The sequence below is a fragment of the Physella acuta genome, unplaced genomic scaffold (assembly GCF_028476545.2).
Source record: "Physella acuta isolate Inbredline_101_S28 unplaced genomic scaffold, ASM2847654v3 ptg001640l, whole genome shotgun sequence".
Taxonomy (NCBI): Eukaryota; Metazoa; Mollusca; class Gastropoda; family Physidae; genus Physella; species Physella acuta.
The window spans coordinates 381,573-401,096 of record NW_026733154.1 but is presented as its reverse complement, the minus strand read 5'-3'; the positions used below and the strand labels follow the sequence as shown (position 1 = coordinate 401,096).

The window sequence follows — 19,524 nt, the reverse complement described above, 5'->3', positions numbered from 1 at the left end:
TTATTTAGCATTTTTAGTAGCTTTTTTGTGTAAACTGTAATAAAAGACTAATCAGGAACATCTAGGCTTATTACAAATGTTTAAGATACAAAATAAAAGAAAACATTTTTCAAGATTTCACAGATATTTTTTGCTATTTATTGTTTAAAAAGTCACACAAAAAATTAGAGCTGGATGGACTCAAAGACCTCCAAGGGGATCCGAACCCGAGACTTTCAGGTTAGCAGTCTTGTGCTCTATTTTTGACCCCCATCGTCACTGCGTTGGGAGAGGCAGGTGCAGTGCTTCTTTCAGACTTTTTTCTCCGGGGTGAGGGAGAGGCACTTGAAATTTAAGGGGGGGGGGGCAGACACTAGTTAAAGTATATATTTTCTATTAAAATTTAATTTTGTTCTGGATAGGGGGGGGGGGGGGGGGGGGCAGACTGTCTTTGCCCCCCCCCCCCTTCCCCAGAAGAGATGCCTGAAAGATGTATTTGCCAGACAACCCCCATGCTATCGAAGATATAAAAATTAGGTAAATCTATAAATGACCCAAACGTACTGATAATATGTGAATTTTAGCTTTTAGCATAAAAAACAACTAGTTTGTTAGTTATTTAGTTTTAAATATAAACATTTTAATTACTAAAAATAGGGGCCTAATAATATTCATGGAAGATCAAGCCCACAGCCTACAGTATTTTTATATAGGCCTATATTTAGACTGTTTAGACCAGTTGTGCGGGTTAACTCCAATTATCAGTCTATGTCGGCCTAGTATGTAGATTCTAGTACTATGTAGACCTACTAATAATTAGTAGTAGGTGTATAAGATCTATAGGTCATAGGAAACAATGTATACAACTACAATGGTTTGCAATTACACTTGATTACACTGATGTTACTAACAATAAAACAATTACTAGTATCTCGAACATACTTGTTGATATCATATAGGCCCAATTACTAAAGACTTAACATTTATTTTAGACTTTTTATAATGTGGGTAGCCCTAAAATCTAGATTCTATATCTAGATCTAGATCTAAATTAAATAGACTTACGAACAGTAAACTGAGAAACTCGGAAACTGACCGAGCCTGTTTTTTTTTTTTATCCTAACCTGCCCTAGCAGTCACTGTCAGTAGCAGAAATTCAGACTAGGCTCAGCCTACCCTACTACGTTTTCATCATGACATTTCATTACAGACAAATCAAAATATTTTAATAATTAGTTTGTATAAGTATGGTACGCACCGTTAGTTTTTCCTTCAAAGCTTGATTTCATAAAATCCCGGTGCGTCTATCTATCTTCATGTTAATTTGTTATGTTTCTTTTCATGAAACAATATTTCCAGGTCATGTCATAGTTCTATATTTATAAACAACGAACCACCGCCTACTAAATTTCAACTTTGACCCGACATCATAATATTTATCGATTACATTTTCATTTTAAATTTTGAAAATATGTTAATTTTTTTCTTAATTTGTTAATTTGGGTTTTATTCATACAATCTGAAAATAATATTCTTTATAATATTTCTGTTTAAATTTATGTAACAAAATCACGATTTATTAATATTAGTAAAAATTCTAACGATTTTCAAACTAGTGTAGACCTACTTGACTGGAATTTTTTTAGAATATGCAAGCAGAAAAATGTGATAATATGATGATCTTGGATTCACCAAGATAACGTTAACTAACATCAAGTTAAACAAATGGAATAAATTGTGATTTTTCGTATTTACTATTTCTCTAGACCTCTGCACTGTAAGTATTGATATCGATCTGGTCGGCATTTTTTTTGTTTATTAGATCGAAAATCTAGTTCTAGACCTTTAGCCTTTATGGATCGAAACGACAAACTGAGTTTGTGAGTTCGAACTTTGGTGAGAAAAGAAAAGGCTTGTTTGTACAAAAACGAAAATGTGGGGATCAAAAAGTTTAAGTTACAATTACAAGTTAGATCTAGCTAAAAATAAATAAGTAGTAAGTAGGCTATAGCATAGATAGGCCATACCGATTGAAAGAACATAGTTTATAATACGAAGTGTGACTACTCGGAAAAAGATTTTTCTTCCCAGCTTCTCCACTTGGTCGCCAAAAAATAGTTATGCGCAGCTGAGCTATGGCTAGGGTTCTGTGGTTGTAAACACATGCATGCGCCGTACCATCGAAGGCAAGTCATAGTTTCTCTCCATTGCGCATGAGTATCTTTTTCCGGCTAGAATCGGCCTTTATAATATTAGCTAGGCCCTATTATTTTGAGTTTATATTTAACTCAAATGCAACAAGCCCATTGGTTGGTTGAGGCCAAGCTAGGGATAGATCCTACTACTACTAACTTTATTTACAGAGGGCCAAGGGGTCATCCATAAATGACGTCACGCTTTTTTAACAATTTTTACCTTTCCCCCCCCCCCCCGTCACACATCCTCACAAAAAGCCAGACCCCCACCCCTAAAATGATGTCACACGTTAGCCTCAAAATTGCAGTTGAACTTTTCTTAAAATACTATATTTTTCCAAAATCTGAACTCTGTCAGTATTTTAATCAATTCATATTACAATATATTATAACAGTTTTCTAAAATGCTAAATAACGTCTACAATTCGTTTTCTAACATTGCTTTTTTATAATGCAAAAGTGTGACGTCACAAAAGTGTGAACCCCCCTTCCCTCTCATCACACACCATCACAAAATTACAGCCTATTGCTAATAGGCCCTAATTGCTCCTAATCAATTTTCACTAAGCCTAAGCATTATTTTAGTCTTTTTTAATAATTTAGTAGCCTAATAATTTTTTACTATAGCTAATTTTCGCAAACTTTCAGCAAGCTGTTATTTTTGTGCATATTTTTTAAAAACATTAGGGAATAGAATTGCTGTTCTTGACTTTATTTTTTTATCTAGATTCTATAATTAGATCTTCTAGGGCCTAATTGTTGTCAGGTCAAATAAACTATGGTTTACAGTAACTTATGTTTGCAAAACTCAACAAAAATGAATGGATAATTTCCAACATGTGTTAGTAATATTCAATATTGCTAACTCTTCTAGTTAGAAGTTACTAGTTCGGGTTAGGCACTTGGTAGGACTAGAGTTGGAGTTCTGGATAGGTTTAGCATTGATATATGCAAGTCAATTTAGTCATATGTGTATATGTGTATTTAGTTAACTAGCAGTAACCTAACAGTAACACCCCTTTTTAAGAAGATTCTAGCATCGGATACTGGTATATAAGTATAAGAAATCCACACAGTTGAGATCTAGAGTAGAGGCCTACCTAACTCAACAATTTCAATGGCACATTGATTAATTTATCATAATTTATGAAGTGACCGTTTTCCTTTCCCAATAGCGCAGCGAGAGGGGGGGGGGGGGGGCATATGTCCCCGGGCGCCGACCTTAGGGGGCGTCAAAATGGGTTGGAAAAATAAATTGAAAGGTTGAGGGGGGTGCCAATTGGAAGTTTGAGGGGGGGGGGGTGCAAATCATAATCTCGAGGGGAGGTGCAAATCGAAAAGTTTGTCCCCGGGCGCCGGGAAGGGTCGCTACGCCTCTGTCCTTTCCACCAATATTTAATGTCCAAATAGATATCTAATCTTAGAAAAGTATGTGAAATCCTCTGGAGTCTTGAAATTCACAAAATAGGCTACTAAAAAGAATAGAAATATACATTGAGACATAACTGGTGGGGTAACCAAGTTTGCTTTGTGTTTTTGTTATTTTTTTTTTGTGATGAAGTGCAGATCTTAATAATAGGCTTCCTCTTCTTGGTGCTGCTTTCCGATAAAGCTCTGTCTTAAACTTAAGAAGGTTAAACTCTTAGGAGGAAGCAGGCATGCTACGGATCAATGATTAAGCTCAACATGTGGATAAATTATAAAAAATACTGATTGTATACGTAATGTAAATTCATATTGTACATATTCGTCTGACCACTTTTTTTTTTGCTCAACATATATTGCTCAATATATTAAAATAGTAATATTAAGACAAAATAACACCCAGAATTGACCATTTTAATTCTTTTGAGTGACTTAAAGCCACAGGAAATGTACCTGACATATGACCTTATGAACCTAAAAAAATTTACCAAATATTATAAAAAAAACATGCTTTTAAAAAAAATAATAAAACGCTTAAAAATAATGTGTACATTCATTTATTCATATTTATCTACATTCAAAATGTGATTTTTTTATTCTATTATATCTCGTTTTAATAACTATTTATTTTAAGTTACTTTAGTTTATTTTCACTTATACTTCTAATATTCGTATTCTAGTTGGAACTCGTTTCTAAATCTTCTGAATTCTTTTCTTAATTAGGTATGTGAGCAACAAGGTCTACAGAAAAGTAAATGACTGTACACACAAGGGAATGTTTCAGTTTCAAAAGTAAAAAGTCCTTAGTACACACATATTTATTTGTAGAGATAAAGAAAAAATCATGTAGATGACTGCATTAGTATTCAATGGATTTAGAATATAAATATTGACGTGAGAATGTATTTATGAAGGAACCTGGCTAAAAAATGCCTAAAACAGATCCTTAGTAAACAACGCATACACTAAAAATGTCTGAAACTCATCAAAGTCAGTCCCCTCCATCTCATTACATCCACCCACACCATTCTCACCATCACCATATACGGCGCCATAGAACACCATCAGGAGGGGAGGAGCAGGAGGAAGAAGAGCTTGATCCAAGAATCCAGGTAAGATATATATATATATATATATATATATATATATATATATATATATATATATATATATATATATATATAATTTTTTTTAATTGATTAATTTATTTATTTATAGGTAGGTAGGTAGGTAGGTAGACAGACAAACAGATAGATAAAGAGAATTATTTTCTTTTACATTATATTTATAAACATTTTTTTTTTTACTTTTATATTCTTTTAAATTTTTTCTTCACACTGCAAAAATGTTCTATTGTCTTATTATAACAATTGTAAAAATACTAAACATTAAAGTATACAGCAGTAATTTTAAAACCAGTTGTTTATTTCAATAACTGAATGAAATATGAACTGTACTATTTTTAACCATACATTCATTAATGTTTAATAGCATGAGGCACAATACAAAGTTGTCCCCACAAAAATCAATACCTTGTTTTAATTACCAACTGACTTATGATCTACCTGAGTGGGGTTATTTTTTTATACCTGGGTGGTTTTATGCCTGTGTTTGCCCAAGGGATATGAGATTGTAGCTGATACAAAGTAAACGTATAACCACTTTGAATCTGGCAGGCCATAGGTTAGATAAGTCAAGCTCTTTTGATTTGGTGACATAGTCATATGACAAGATAGTGTTGTCAGAACTATGCCCAGCTGCCTTTACTTTCCATAACATAAGTCAATTACCCATCAGAGTGATGTGGACTCAGGGACATTCTACACACTCATGCCGAGGACGTAAATGCGAGACCTTTGGTTTAGCAGTTACATGCTCTACCATACGACCATGTACTACCAGATAATGCCATACAACTGATTTGTTTGGCTAAATTTAGGATAGTCCATATAAAGAATTCTAATTAGAACTGAAACTTAGAAGAACAGGTGATGTAGTTTTTGTTAAACTACAGTTCCAGGAGATAGTGACCATCTGCCTTTATTCTTTTCTACTACCATTCATAGTTAAGGCTAGTTATTTGTTTGTAATGACACTCTATTCTATTTGGCACAATCCATTGTCCATCCACTATATTGCAATGACATGATGCAAAATAAGCTGCTTTGAAAAGAAAATTTAAAAATAAAATAAATGCTTCCGAAAATGGTTTTGTTGTATCTTTTTGGAAGAATCCATTGAAACAAAAATGTATTGTACTAATACATTACAAATATTCGTACATTCTGTTTTTTATATGCTGCCTTGAAATTAAAACAACAGTTAAAATCTATTAAAAGTTATTTTTACTTATTATTAATTTATATGGCCATTTCATTGTATCTATTTTTAATTAGTCTAATGAATTATCCATTTCTTTCAGATTGAGTTAGAGAAATTAAACAGGGCTAGTGAGGAAATCAACAGACTAGAGTTAGAACTTGATGTGAGTTTTAAATACAATTTTTTTGACTTAACCTTTTGTTTGATTACATTTGATTTGCTTTAAGCTAATGTTTAATTATGTTTTATTTGGTTTAATGCTTTAATAAATGTTTCATTACAAAATAAACTCCAATAAAAAATTGATAAAATCTGATGTAGTTTTCAGTCCCATGAAAGAACTAGATCTTCTCTTATTCCTAGGTAATTTTTAGTCTGTGTACTTTTTAACTATCCCCATACTTCAGGATAATTGGGTTAAAGAGATTCAGAGCATATTGCTTTTCAGGAAATTGGACAAATTATTTCATGCTGTAGCATGGCAAATGCCAAGAGATGAAGTAATGTTTTTGATAAAAAGAAAGATGAAAAATAGCCAACCCAGAAGAGGGGTAGTTTAAAAAAGGCTCTATTATATACGAAAATATGTCCCTTGTCCATGATGTCTTGATTTATCTCACTGTTTTCCTGATTTGACATGGGCTCATAATAAATGTCAAGATATACCCTTTCAACACTACATCAGGATTTTGTGTCTGAAAAATTATTCCATGTATGGATGATGATGTTATGGGTGTCCTGACATTGTATACCAAGTTTAATATGTATCTGTCAACTATAATGCAAATTATGAAGTGTACAAAACTTTACATGTCTCAATAAATGCCAGTAACAACTTATTTATAACATGCAGTTCTGGATTGTTATTTACTTATTATTAGAATGAAGCATGTTGTTTTGAAGAATACACAATTCAGAAGCCATTTTGGAAATATGTTTCTAATTTTCAAATATTTTCACCAAAATGAAGTCCACTTTTTTATTTTACTCCGGTTCGAATATTTACAATGTAAAGCAATAAAAAAAAATGAAACTTTGTGCTTATGTTGTAGAAAAGATGTGCTGGAGTACAAATAGTGAAAAACAAATTTTAAAATGTGTGTTTTTACTTAGAAAAAAAATAGGTGGTCATATGTAATGTGTACATATTCAGCCACCATGTAGGAAGGGGATATACTCTACTTCATCATTTGTATCCTTGAGAAACTTCTATCTATTTCATATCATCTCTTAGATTAGCTAAATGTTGTATGATACTTACATATAAAGTGATTGTTACAAACAGAAATGCTGAATTGCTCATTGAGGTTCTGTTTATTATTTAAACAGGATGCTAGGGCAGCATTCCGTACTGTGTTATCTGACTCGACGCAAAGATTGAATGGCCTGGCCAAAAAACTTGGGGCGTGTGTGGATAAGGCAAGGCCGTATTATGATGCAAGAATGAGACTGAAGGAGGTGAGATTTAATTCCTGCAGATGATCTTGTGTTGTTTTGTAGTAGCTGCACGTACACATATGACAAATGGTTTTTTAACCCAGAACAATTATAATTTATTATGAATAATAAATTTTATTTTTATAGTTCTTTTAAAAATGAAAAGCGTTTCAACAAAAACAAAAGAAATGAATAAATAACAATTAAAACTAGATCTACTGTTTATTTTTTTAATATGTAAGAATACACATCAGTTTTCATATTTTTGGTATTTGTAGTTGGTCACTCATGAAATCTCTTTTTACATATTTTAGACACATACTATTTTTATTAAATCTTAAGAAAGAAACATTTTTAATTTATTTTTCATTAGTGTTCACCTTTACAGCCAAAAGAAAGGGGTTAAAGCAAAGTAAATTTCTAAGAAAATTTAAACTATCTTTCAGTCAAACCTTGACAGCCAACAATATACAGGGCTTGGGTTTAAGAGATTAAAACAAAGTAAAATTCTAAGCACCATTAAACTATCTTTCTGGCGCACCTTGCGTTCTGATGTTCAAGGGATTAAAACAAAGTATATTTTCCAAGCATGATTAAAACAAAGTAAAATTCTAAGCATGATTAAAACAGTAAAGTTCTAAGCATGATTAAAACAAAGTAAAATTCTAAGCATGATTAAAACAAAGTAAAATTCTAAGCATAATTAAATTGAAGTAAATTTCTAAGCATGATTAAAACAAAGTAAAGTTCTAAGCATGATTAAAACAAAGTAAAGTTCTAAGCATGATTAAAACAAAGTAAAGTTCTAAGCATGATTAAAACAAAGTAAAATTCTAAGCATAATTAAAACAAAGTAAAGTTCTAAGCATGATTAAACTACCTTTCAGGCACACCTTGACAGCCAGAAGGCAGCACTGAGGTTTGAGAGAGCGTGTAGCATGCATGAAGCAGCCAAAGAGATGGTCCAGCTGGCAGAGGAGGGGTACAAGCGGCGGGAGCAAGACCTTGACCCCACCTGGCAGGAGATGCTAAACCATGCCACAATGAAGGTAACTCTTGTGGGAAATTGGTTTTACTGTAGTACAGCGTTTGGTCAACTAAACCATGCCACAATGAAGGTAACTCTTGTGGGAAATTGGTTTTACAGGTAACTCTTGTGGGAAATTGGTTTTACAGGTAACTCTTGTGGGAAATTGGTTTTACAGGTAACTCTTGTGGGAAATTGGTTTTACTGTAGTACAGCGTTTTGTCAACTAAACCATGCCACAATGAAGGTAACTCTTGTGGGAAATTGGTTTTACTGTAGTACAGCGTTTTGTCAACTAAACCATGCCACAATGAAGGTAACTCTTGTGGCAAATTGGTTTTACTGTAGTACAGCGTTTGGTCAACTTAACCATGCCACAATGAAGGTAACTCTTGTGGCAAATTGGTTTTACTGCAGTATAGTGTTTTGTCAACTAATACTTAATTGATGTAATTCTGTTAATTATTGAATATAAGGAGAAACATTTTTTTATGAAAAACTAGCTGAGTAATAAGTAAAAAGCTAAATGTTCATTTTATTTATACTGAAAAATGTGTTTAACTAATACATTTTTCTTTTTCCTTGTTCAGTATTGAAATTTTATTCTTGTAAAATCAGTATGTAATAAATGTTTGTCCATTACTCATTGCATACTTTTCTTTTTTGAATCACTGTTTCCTTCTCATATCCATAGCATACTTTTTTTTGCACAAAGTTTCAATATCTTGTTTTATCAAATATCATCCTGTTTACATCATTGTTTATTGTTTCAGGTAAATGATGCTGAGCGAGAGAGAATTGAAAGTGAGCAATTCCACCAACAAACTACTGTCAACTTCAAGCGCAGGGAGGAAGAGGTTCAGAAACTGCAGAAAGATCTCAAGCGGAACATAACCAAATCCAAGTAGGAAAAAATTATTTTAATGGATTCATTTTTAGAAGCATCAGCAAGGCTTGGAAAATGTTTTAAAGAAATTTTTTAAAATATTTTTTTGCATTTGTTGCATTATTCTGAAGACAGAAGATTATAGTAAAATTCCACACATTCTTTTTTTTTTTTTTTAGGGCTACGAGGCAGTTTTTATTTATTATAATTTGAGTTGAATTGATAGATATGTTGGAATAACTCATGTAAACTTGATTCTCATACCAGATTTTGATTAACATTAAAAGCCATGTTGTTTTTAAAAGTACTAGCATGTAATGAAAACTTCTTCCAGAAAACTAATTTCATCTGCTTAAGTAAAAACTCACATTATTTTCAAACTAACATTCCAAATTATTTTGGCATTAGAAATCCATTTTTTAGATTCAAATTTAACTTCAATATTTAATAGTTGTCTTAAACAACTTATTTCTTTTTTTCAGACCTTATTTTGAAATGAAAGCAAAATTTAACCAAGTAATGGAGGTGAGTGGGCAGTAGGAGCCATAGATAGACAGGCCCCTTTGATGAAACACCACATTCACATTGTCACATTTAAATACTTAAAACATTGAATGTATGCTTTTGTTTTCATGTATATTAGTCAAAATTGTTAGAATTCCATGCATCTGCTTCTACTGTCCCGTGGTTTACCATCAGGGCACAGCAAATATTTGTCTTATTGTATTCCTTTTCTCCTTCCCTCTTTGCATTCTGGCATACTAAGTAATGTTCTCAGTACCATGCAAGTCTTCCCATTTTTTTTTCTTTTGCCTGTACAATTTTTTTTCTTCACGGCACAGTTTACTTGTAAGAAATTTTCACTAGACCTGACGACATGGTGAATTTTCAATACAATTTCAGTTTATGTTTTTTTAATTTGAATAAAGGATTTACAAAGAGATGAAATATTAAAAAGTTTCTACCCCTCCATTAGGAGCATAAGAGAGCTGTGAAATATTAAAAAAGTTTCTACCCCTCCATTAGGAACACAAGAGAGCTGTGAGTCGACTAGAGGAAGACGTGGCCTCCACCAAAGCCTTGTACTCCCAAGCCCTGCGCAGTCTAGAGGCCATCAGTGATGACATCCACAGGCAGAGGCTGGAGCGCAGGCGCAAGCTGGAGCTGGGGGTCAGGGGAGCAGGGGTGGGGGCTGAGTCTCCCTCCCCACCACCATCTTGGGAAAAAGGTCAGGGTTGAAGACTGCTAGCCAGTAATACAACAGTATGATGTTTATTTAGTGTTGAAAATATTAGTCTGGTTTTAATCAGTTAAAATAGTTGTTTCTTTTTTTTAATTAAGGTAAAAACTGGATTTTGTTCTCTACATTAAAACTGCAACTAATTGTCATTTTATAGTTTGTTCTAATATTCTTTGATGGTGGTAAATTAACTTTTTTCTTGTTTATAATTTTAAGTAGTAGGCCTATATTTAAGTAATAAACATATTACTAAGCTAAATAAGAGTCAAGTATTTTAACAGTTGATTTTGTGTATTTGACCAGGCTCCAACATTGAGGGTAGCGCTTCTTCATCAGTTTTTGACAGAGACACAGATGACCTCCACAAGGATCCCAGACATTCAGACATTTTAAATAATAGGTTGGCTTTGATTTTTTTTTTTTTCGGTTGATGTGAAAAATGTACTGTTAGGTATTTAAAATTGATATTTCAGCTGGAGCTTAAGTTGATTAGCTTGAAAACACATACAACTTTATTTTAACTTATTGGAATGAAAGATTGTTTTTTATTCAATAAAATATTGATACTTAAAATACTCTTAAAATTTGCTTTAGTAAAGAAAAATTTCATTAATTAGATTGATATGCTTAATTCTGAAATTATTTTTAGGTCCATATGATACATTTCATGCAATCAATTTTTTATGCTATGTCTTTTGATTTTTTAAAAATTTGTATTTTTAATTAGGCCATTTATAATCTAAGATTTTAAAACATTTTTTGTACCAGGCCAACAGGGATAGTATGCCACGAACCAGCTTTCCGAAAAAAAACTTCCATCACTGAAGCCCTGCTAAAAGACGGCAGCCTCAAACCTGATCCGCTAGACGTTGTGGTGTTTAAAACAACCTCTGGAACCAAAGAGCTGAGTCCTTCTGCCCAGCACACCACCAAACCAGCCGAGGAACCTCTGTCTGTCAGCTCATCCGGCGCCGCCAGAAGTCGTAGTGCTAGCTATAGAGCGGCCATTGAAATGTCAAGTCACTCGCCGCAAGACAACTCCAGCTGGGTTAGAACCAATAGCATTGTGGAAGGCACCGAGGAGGAAGCGACTCTAACACCTACCTCAGATATATTGATACTACCTGGTGAGGACAGGAACCAGGACGTCAGCAGACAGATGTCCCCGCTGTCCTGTTCCGTGGGTTCCCGCGACCTTGAACACTCGAGCGTGCGTCGCGCCCAGGAGTGGGTCAACAAGTCGCCCATACCCCAGCAGCGAAGGTTTGTCAAGTCCAAGAGTCTCATTGATGCGTCATCTTCATCTTTGTCCATCTCCCAGTCCCCCAAATCCGAACTGTCCTCGTCGCTGACCAGCGACATCATGAAACAACACCCCTGGCCTCAGTCCTTGCAACCTTCACAGCATGAACCCCCGCGGGTCTCCATCAGCACCTCGTACAACCCAACCCTCAACTCAAGTCATTTTGAACCGATTTATCGAACCCAAGTTTTCTCATCACAGCAAAACACTGACGCAGACCAAAATCCACAGACTGTTTCACCATCCCTGCACAGAAAATCTCCTAAACTACAGGGTCTTATCTTAGGTGTCGACTCCATCGGCCTTAACTCCACCTCTGTACAGCAGAACATCCCTTCTATTGCTAAGCCGATTATCTCAACCCAACAGCTAGCATTTCCAGCGGAGAAAACAACACCTCTCCAGTCTACCGTACAGATCCCCACCTCTCTCCCCACAGCTAAACCCCCCACATCTCTGATCACCCAGCACCTCAGCAAGATGATGAACTCTGCTAAAGTGGGGAACTACAACTCTAAAACCGCACCGTCCACACTCAGCGCGTCATACACTCTACCGACGACCAGCCACCCCCCGACTCCCTCCCCCACCTGGAACCCACCCTCCCCGAATCCAGTTTCCACGACAACAGCAATCCGGCACCAGCTGGCTTCACCAACGCCATCCTCGCCATCCGCGGATAGAGTCTCCCTGTCTGGGAGAAGTGACTCCCTGTCAGCATCCAGCAATAGAGGAGCATTTCTGAAGCCCCCGCCATCCGATGGCTCGGACACTGAGAGCATTGCCAGCACAGGCCCTATGCTGGACGACGACCAGGTTAGTCCAGCTGGTCTTACAACATTCTCTCCCCTTAATTTTAATTTTTTAAATCTATATATATAATTCTCTTCTGGGAGACGCTAGAAAACAAGCTGTAAACACTCTCCCTACCAGCCCCACCCCTACATGGTCTAATGAACTATGGTTCACTCTAAATGTTTACAAACAGAGCCGGGTTTAGTGACGGCTATTAGGGGCAGATAATTTAGCTTGAAATGATTTTAAACGTGGGGGGGGGGGGTAACTAAGTGGAGTTTACTTTAACGGAGGGGGGGGGGGGTTATCGTCCTTAACTAGCTACTTATAGTGTTTTAAAGAAATATTTTCAGTGGCAGCGTTGGTAGTGTCGAATTCACAAATTATGAATTATTGAAAAGTAGAAAAAACAACTAAATAGCGGCGTATGATATGCCGCGGGTCGGCTCGTTTAATTATAAAGCTTATCGATCTGTTTATGATATTCTATTATTATTGAAACGGTCATAGAGGGTCACATATATACCTTATATATTCTTTATACCAAGTATATTAGTGAGCTACTTTTTGAAACAATTTAACAACTTTTAAGAAAAATAAGTTTTAAAAAACTTGTAACAAATATGTGTGCATAGAAGAAATAATTAGATATCACTCAAATCCCCAAAGTGATATCCTCTTTTAATTTGAACTGTAGCTTAAAATAGCTTTTGGCTAAGAGTGACAGGTCTTAAATTAGGTAAAAGTAAAGAATCTTCTTTAGACCTAGCAATCCATCAGGCAAATTAAGTGGAGTTTATGTTTCTTAAAATAGGTAGCATGCATTAAATCTTTCAAATGTAGACATTTCTTTCATAAAAACATTGTCTTTCTCCTAAATGAATGTCAAATATGTGATTTGTTTATTCACAAATATACCAGTTTAATTACTCTGTAATTTGTTTGACCCCTAGGTGGAGTTAATCAACATGGACTTCTCAGAACAGAGCATCATGAATGAAGCAGGTGACGAGACTCAGTGCTTTGGGGAGGACCGTGCATCCATCACCAGAGGCCACTGGTCCCGCATGAGTCTTCCCCCCAGACTCAGCTATCTGGAAGGTTTCCTGGAGCGCACCCGGCTCTACAACGAGCACGTTGGCGGTGAGGTGAGGTCTGAGTCCCAGCAGTACGAGGATGGGGACAATCTCCAGTCCAGCTCCAGTAGCTCGTGTGAGGATAAATCCAGGGAGGAGGACGCCATGAGCCGCAGCGGTCAGTCCTCAAACCCTGACCACAACTCTAAAGATAGCTCTTTAACTCAGGCCAGTGAGACGACTGCTGTCAATCAAGCTAAGGTCAAGGCTGTACCTCCACAAGCTGAGGTCAAGGCTGTACCTCCACAAGTTGAGGTCAAGGATGTACCTCCACAAGCTGAGGTCAAGGCTGTACCTCCACAAGCTGAGGTCAAGGCTGTACCTCCACAAGCTAGCATCATTGTTGAGGGCGTGTCAACAGGAAGTAATGACAACAACTCTTCTGCTAATACAACAGTGGACTTGACTGTAGTCCTACATGCTGATAATGTCCAAGGTAGTTCATCTCCGTCAACCCCAGGTAACGAACACAAGCTTAGTTCTCCTGATAATAATCAAGTTAACGATAACCATGTCTTCATTCTGAAAATTGACAATGAAGAAATGTTCATAAAGAATGAAGATGATGTGACGAAAGATAACTTTTTAAATGACAACTTAACTACTGGGCCAGATGACATGTCGCTGGTGACAGAGGTTGACAATACAGATGACAGATCATCAGTGACGGACATTGACAATGTCACCGACAATGACTGGGACAAAAATGAATATTTTGTTTAGGTGGTCACCCATCAGTGATGATGATGTAAATAGAATTGAGTGTGTATATATATGTAGATAGATCTGGTTTAAAAAATTATAACTTCATGTTATAGCTTCATATATTAGTATACATAGAAATGTGTTAAAATGATTATGGTCCTTTGGCAACATTTTATTTAACTTTACTTGGGTAACCATGGACTGATGTTACTTGTGCAATATACTTAATACAAAAGCTGTTTATATAGGCAACTAACTACTGTTTTTAACTGAAAATAAATTTGTGATTGAAAAGATTTATTTAGAAGTATCTAGTCCCAAGCAATTAAGAAAAAAAATTGTAATTGCAAGTTCAATGTTTTGATTTAAACAAAGCTGAGTTTTTTGCTGATTATATTCCAATCCAGGTTTTCCATCATATATCACTAAGTTGGGGGAAAAGTATGTATAATTACTAGTAACTATAGAAGGTAGAAAAATTTCTCACAGTCGCTTTCTCATTCTTTCTGCTGTTGTTTTGGTATCCTTCCAAAGTGTTTAGTGTACGAGGTAGTTTACAGGCTCTGTCAGCATTGGTGCTTTACACTTCTCAATGTAGGGGAGAACAACCTCATTTCTGTTCATGTAAAGATCTGGGTGTCTGGTGGGGAGAGTAAGTTCATCCTATGTTCAGGTATAAGCATGAATATCAGGTAGAATAATCTTTTGTCCAGGTAGAAACATGACTATCAGGTAGAATAATCTTTTGTCCAGGTAGAAACATGAATATCAGGTAGAATCATCCTCTTTTAGTGTTGGTAAAAACTTAAATATCAGGTAGATCGTCCTCTATTTTTTAGGCAAAGATTTTAATGTCAGATAGAACCACTTCATCTTACTTTACAAAAAGTCAGACCTTGAAATGTTTTGTCACTTATGTTTTAGATAAGCATTAAAGGTATCAGTGTAAATGATGTAGGTTTTATTGTGAAAATATTTCACCCTGACTAGTGTCTATGACCTATTGGAGTGTCTGTGACCTATTGGAGTGTCTCAGACCTATTGTTTCAATTTTTTTTTTATAAGTCCGCAAATTGATAAAATATTAATTCTTTATCAACAACAGAATAACTCTATTTGTTTCTTCATTTAAAGTTATGCAAACCTTAGATACTTCATGTTGTGTATGCAGAACCTTGTAACATTGTTAAAAAGATTTTTGTAGTGATTGTTGAGTTTAAAACCACCATTATATTTTAAGCCTGTCTCAGTTTACCCCGAATTCTCTGATATTTTTTTATTATTTGTTTTAAACGACTCTCATTATAGAGTATTTTTTGTTCCTTGTGAATAACAATTGAACATGTTCAACCTTATCTAGAGATTAGAACATGTTTTCCCAGTGTTCACTTCTGCAGGAAAACAATTTATTTTTACCTCTTTTTTGAATCCGAAAGATCACAAATGTTTTTTACATTAACTAAATAATAAGATCTGAAAATCGAACATGATTATATTACACTTGTGTGTGGGACTGTGATGTGTATAGTTTGTACAGAAATGTTGTTCTGTAGTTAAGCCAAAAGAAAAAACATTTTTTCCAAACAGTGCATTTTTCTGCCATTTATTAATTCATTTATTCCACTTAAGAAATTTCAGGTAGAATGGATATACTGTACTTAATAATATAGGCCCTATATATCTATATATGTGCATATATTTATGTATATATGTGTTATAGGCCTTCATAAGTATATATAAATGTGAGTATATGCTGAATATATCTGAGTGTATACATATGTATGTATATATATGTGCATATACATACATGTATATATGCATGCATATGTGTGTATACATAGATTCATACATGCCAAGCTTTGATGCTTGTTTAATTTTATGATAGAATAAAACTATTTCCAACACAAATGCTTGCTTTGGTCACAGCCTAGGTAAGTAATTGTATTACCTGTAGTCAATAATGAATCAATAGAGTACTCAAATCAAATTATCTAAGTTGTATGAGTTATCAGCTGTTTAATAGTACACTTGCTAACAATGTGAGTTAACCTGTACTTAACCTAAGAGCTGACATTTATAAATTATAGATCATATTGTTTACATAAATACATCACCAAATGTAATGAATTTAAAAGGTAATTCTGTGTATTCATTAATTTAAAAAAAGGTAAATACTGACCCTTCTGATTTTGACATTACTGTCTATTTTTAAACTTCAGTACTGTTTTTTTAAAGTACTGGATTGTCCCTAACAATGTAATTTAATTGAAACAAACTACTGATATTTCCTCCTGTGTAACACCTGAAAGAGCTGACACCTGTTGTGTCAGTAAATTCCAGCCTTCAATCTTTCAATGCTTTTGATCCTTTTGATTGTATGCACTATCTGATATTACCCGGGTAAAACATTGAATCTTTCCGACTAGTCTACACAACGATGTACCCATTATTTTTTTTTCACGAGAATCTTATTGTATGTATAAATGGAAGCAATCATGTTCTGTATATCAGTTATAGAGAGTATTATTTTATAATTTAAGAAGAACTACTTAAACCTTGTGATATATATTTTTTTCTTTTTTGGTTTTAATCTTTTTTTTTAAAGAAACATCTGAATTTTGTTTTTGAATTCAGATTTTTATTTAAACTTTTTTTCTTCTGATATTGGCATTTGTACTGATTTGAAAAGTAGTTGATATTGCCTTGGTTTATTTAATGATAAGGAAATGTGAAGGCTTTTAAAAAAATACACATTTCATAAGTTTTAATGAAAAGAAACATTTTTTAAAGTAATTATTAGAAGCTTTTTAACTATAACATAAGAACCAAAAATGTTTTGTATGCTAAGGGACTTGGCTAGTTTTAAATTTTATAACTTAAATGTCATTTAATTCTAAGAAATTACTGTTTTTAATATGTTGTATATTTTAATTTTTAATGAGCAGATGCGAATTTGAGATAGATTTATGATCAATAATTTCTGTTTGGTGGGTGCACAATGAAGACTAGTTTATAATTATATCCCTAGAGATTTCAAGCCAACATTTAAAATTGGTGTATTGCAAACCCAACAGTTCCTTTTTCCATTATAATTCTTTTATTTTCATTTATTTTGAAAGATTGAGTTGATGAGATTAAATTTATTTCAAGTAAGATATATGTTAAATTTTGTTGAGAAATCTGATAGCATAAAAGTCATTTTACTGTGTATTTTATCTTATCTTGTTATTTTAACTTGAAGACTTAAAAGAAGGAATCAAACTTTTTAGCTGATTTAAAAGCAAAATCAAACTTTGTTATTTTTTATGCTCAGTATTCTTTTTTTGTGTTACAAAAATCAAAACCACAACTCCACATTCTATTGAAAGTAGAATTCTATTTTTTTTATTATTAGAATTTTTTTTTTTTTACATTTTGACTATCTTGTAATAATTTTGTGTAAAATATAACCAGAATTGTACCACCAAATCAAACTGGTAATAACATGTACTTGCAATAATGTATGTAAGCTAAACATGAAGAAAACTAACACAGGATTTCTGATGAAATGTGCTTGCGGAGATGATCTGTTATTTTTTCAGGAATATTCTTTTATTTTTTTGAGCTGAATTACTCTTAGATGTGTTTAAATGAAGGTTTTCACATTTTTCTCTACCATTTACAGTGTATTATTTTTGCTCCCATCTAACTAGTTTGCTGTGTTATGTTTTCGCAGGTGTTGCCACAACACTTGGTATTCTTAACAATTATATTAAATCTACTGCATGAGCACTGCTTCAATATTCAAAATATATTTTGTAGACATTGTCCTTTTTTTCTTTACCAAGCTTGTCACTTCTCTTATGTATTTATATCAAGTTCTTATATAATTAAGTTAAAACCTTAAGGATCTTATGACCAAGTGGATCCATGCAGATAATACCATATTTTCTGGCATATAAGACAGGTGGGGGGGGGGGGGGGGACAGGGCATGAAGACCCCACCCTATCCAACTTTTCCAAAATAAACTAGCTTGCAATATAATTACCCTATAACACATAATGTATAAGACAATCCCTGACTTTTAAGATTTTCTTGAATTTTTTATAGTCCTTTATATGCCAGAAAAATAGGATAGATTATTTATGAATGAGACTGCTAATAATTAACGTTAACCTAAATAGAATTATATCCAAGTGAATAGTTGAGAGTATAAACCTTATAGAAAGGTCTATTTCATTTCATATTTGAGTACCTGGAACCAGCATGCTAGAGAACTAGACTGCACACCTTCCTTGTTAATATATTCTTCTATAAAGTGTTTAGAAGTCCCATAGTCACGTATTAGGTCGTGTTTTCTTTTGCCGTATTGAATTAATTTTTTGCAAGATTTCTGTTGTATTTTTTTCTCCCTTCTTATTCCTTATCTGTTAGAACTTGTGTGTATTTTATTCCATTTCAACTCAATTATGAAGGAAAAATTACTTTTGTGAGATTACGTAGTTAGTGTTGTTAAGCCAAGCCTGACAGCCGTATACGTTGGTTTGTCAAGGTCTTGTATGACACAAAACATGACTTTGTTGACTTGTCAATGTTATGTATGACTTAAAACATGACTTTGATCTGGCTGTAACATTGAATGGTAGGATGGGAAGGTTAGAAGTCTGCCAGATAAAACTAGTCAGATAGTTGTAGTGACATGTACGCTCGGACAAGTTCTGAACTATTAAAAGATATTACCAAAATGGAAATGTTTTCTCGCTACTTATGCAATGTTTATTTTTGTTTGTTTGGTGATTTTTTTTTTTTTTTTTTTTTTTTTTGGCTAATTGATGAACTACTTAAAATGGAAAGAACCTTCGATTTAAAGAACAAGTATAGAAAATAATATTTTTGGTACTGGTAGAGTAAAATCATCTACTAATGTACAACGAAAGACCTGGAGACGTGACCTGGAAGAAGACACCAAGAAGATTAGATACAGTTGGAGAGACTAGTCTAGGACAGAGGCACCTGGAAAGCGGCCTATGTCCCAGGAGGGGCGACAGGCTAACATAACCTGTTTTCTTAAGTGTTGTCTTTTAGTTTTAGACA

General features: G+C 34.1%; 1 protein-coding gene across 2 annotated transcripts; it reads left to right on the top strand.

Annotated features, from left to right (window-relative positions):
* Nucleotides 1–1,670: 1,670 nt before the first annotated feature.
* On the top strand, nt 1,671–19,175 carry LOC131929494 (uncharacterized). 2 transcript variants are annotated; one of them, XM_059285737.1, is made up of 11 exons: nt 1,671–1,756; nt 4,323–4,711; nt 6,022–6,084; nt 7,251–7,379; nt 8,246–8,407; nt 9,159–9,289; nt 9,754–9,796; nt 10,298–10,499; nt 10,815–10,911; nt 11,280–12,630; nt 13,563–19,175. In XM_059285737.1, exons 2-11 carry the CDS (start codon nt 4,571–4,573, stop codon nt 14,466–14,468), a joined length of 3,225 nt encoding a protein of 1,074 aa, XP_059141720.1. In that variant the 5' UTR covers nt 1,671–1,756; nt 4,323–4,570; the 3' UTR covers nt 14,469–19,175. The 2 variants fall into 2 exon arrangements, with proteins under 2 accessions (XP_059141720.1, XP_059141721.1); XM_059285738.1 differs by lacking the exons at nt 1,671–1,756; nt 4,323–4,711; nt 6,022–6,084; nt 7,251–7,379; nt 8,246–8,407 and adding an exon at nt 8,756–8,770.
* Nucleotides 19,176–19,524: the final 349 nt, after the last annotated feature.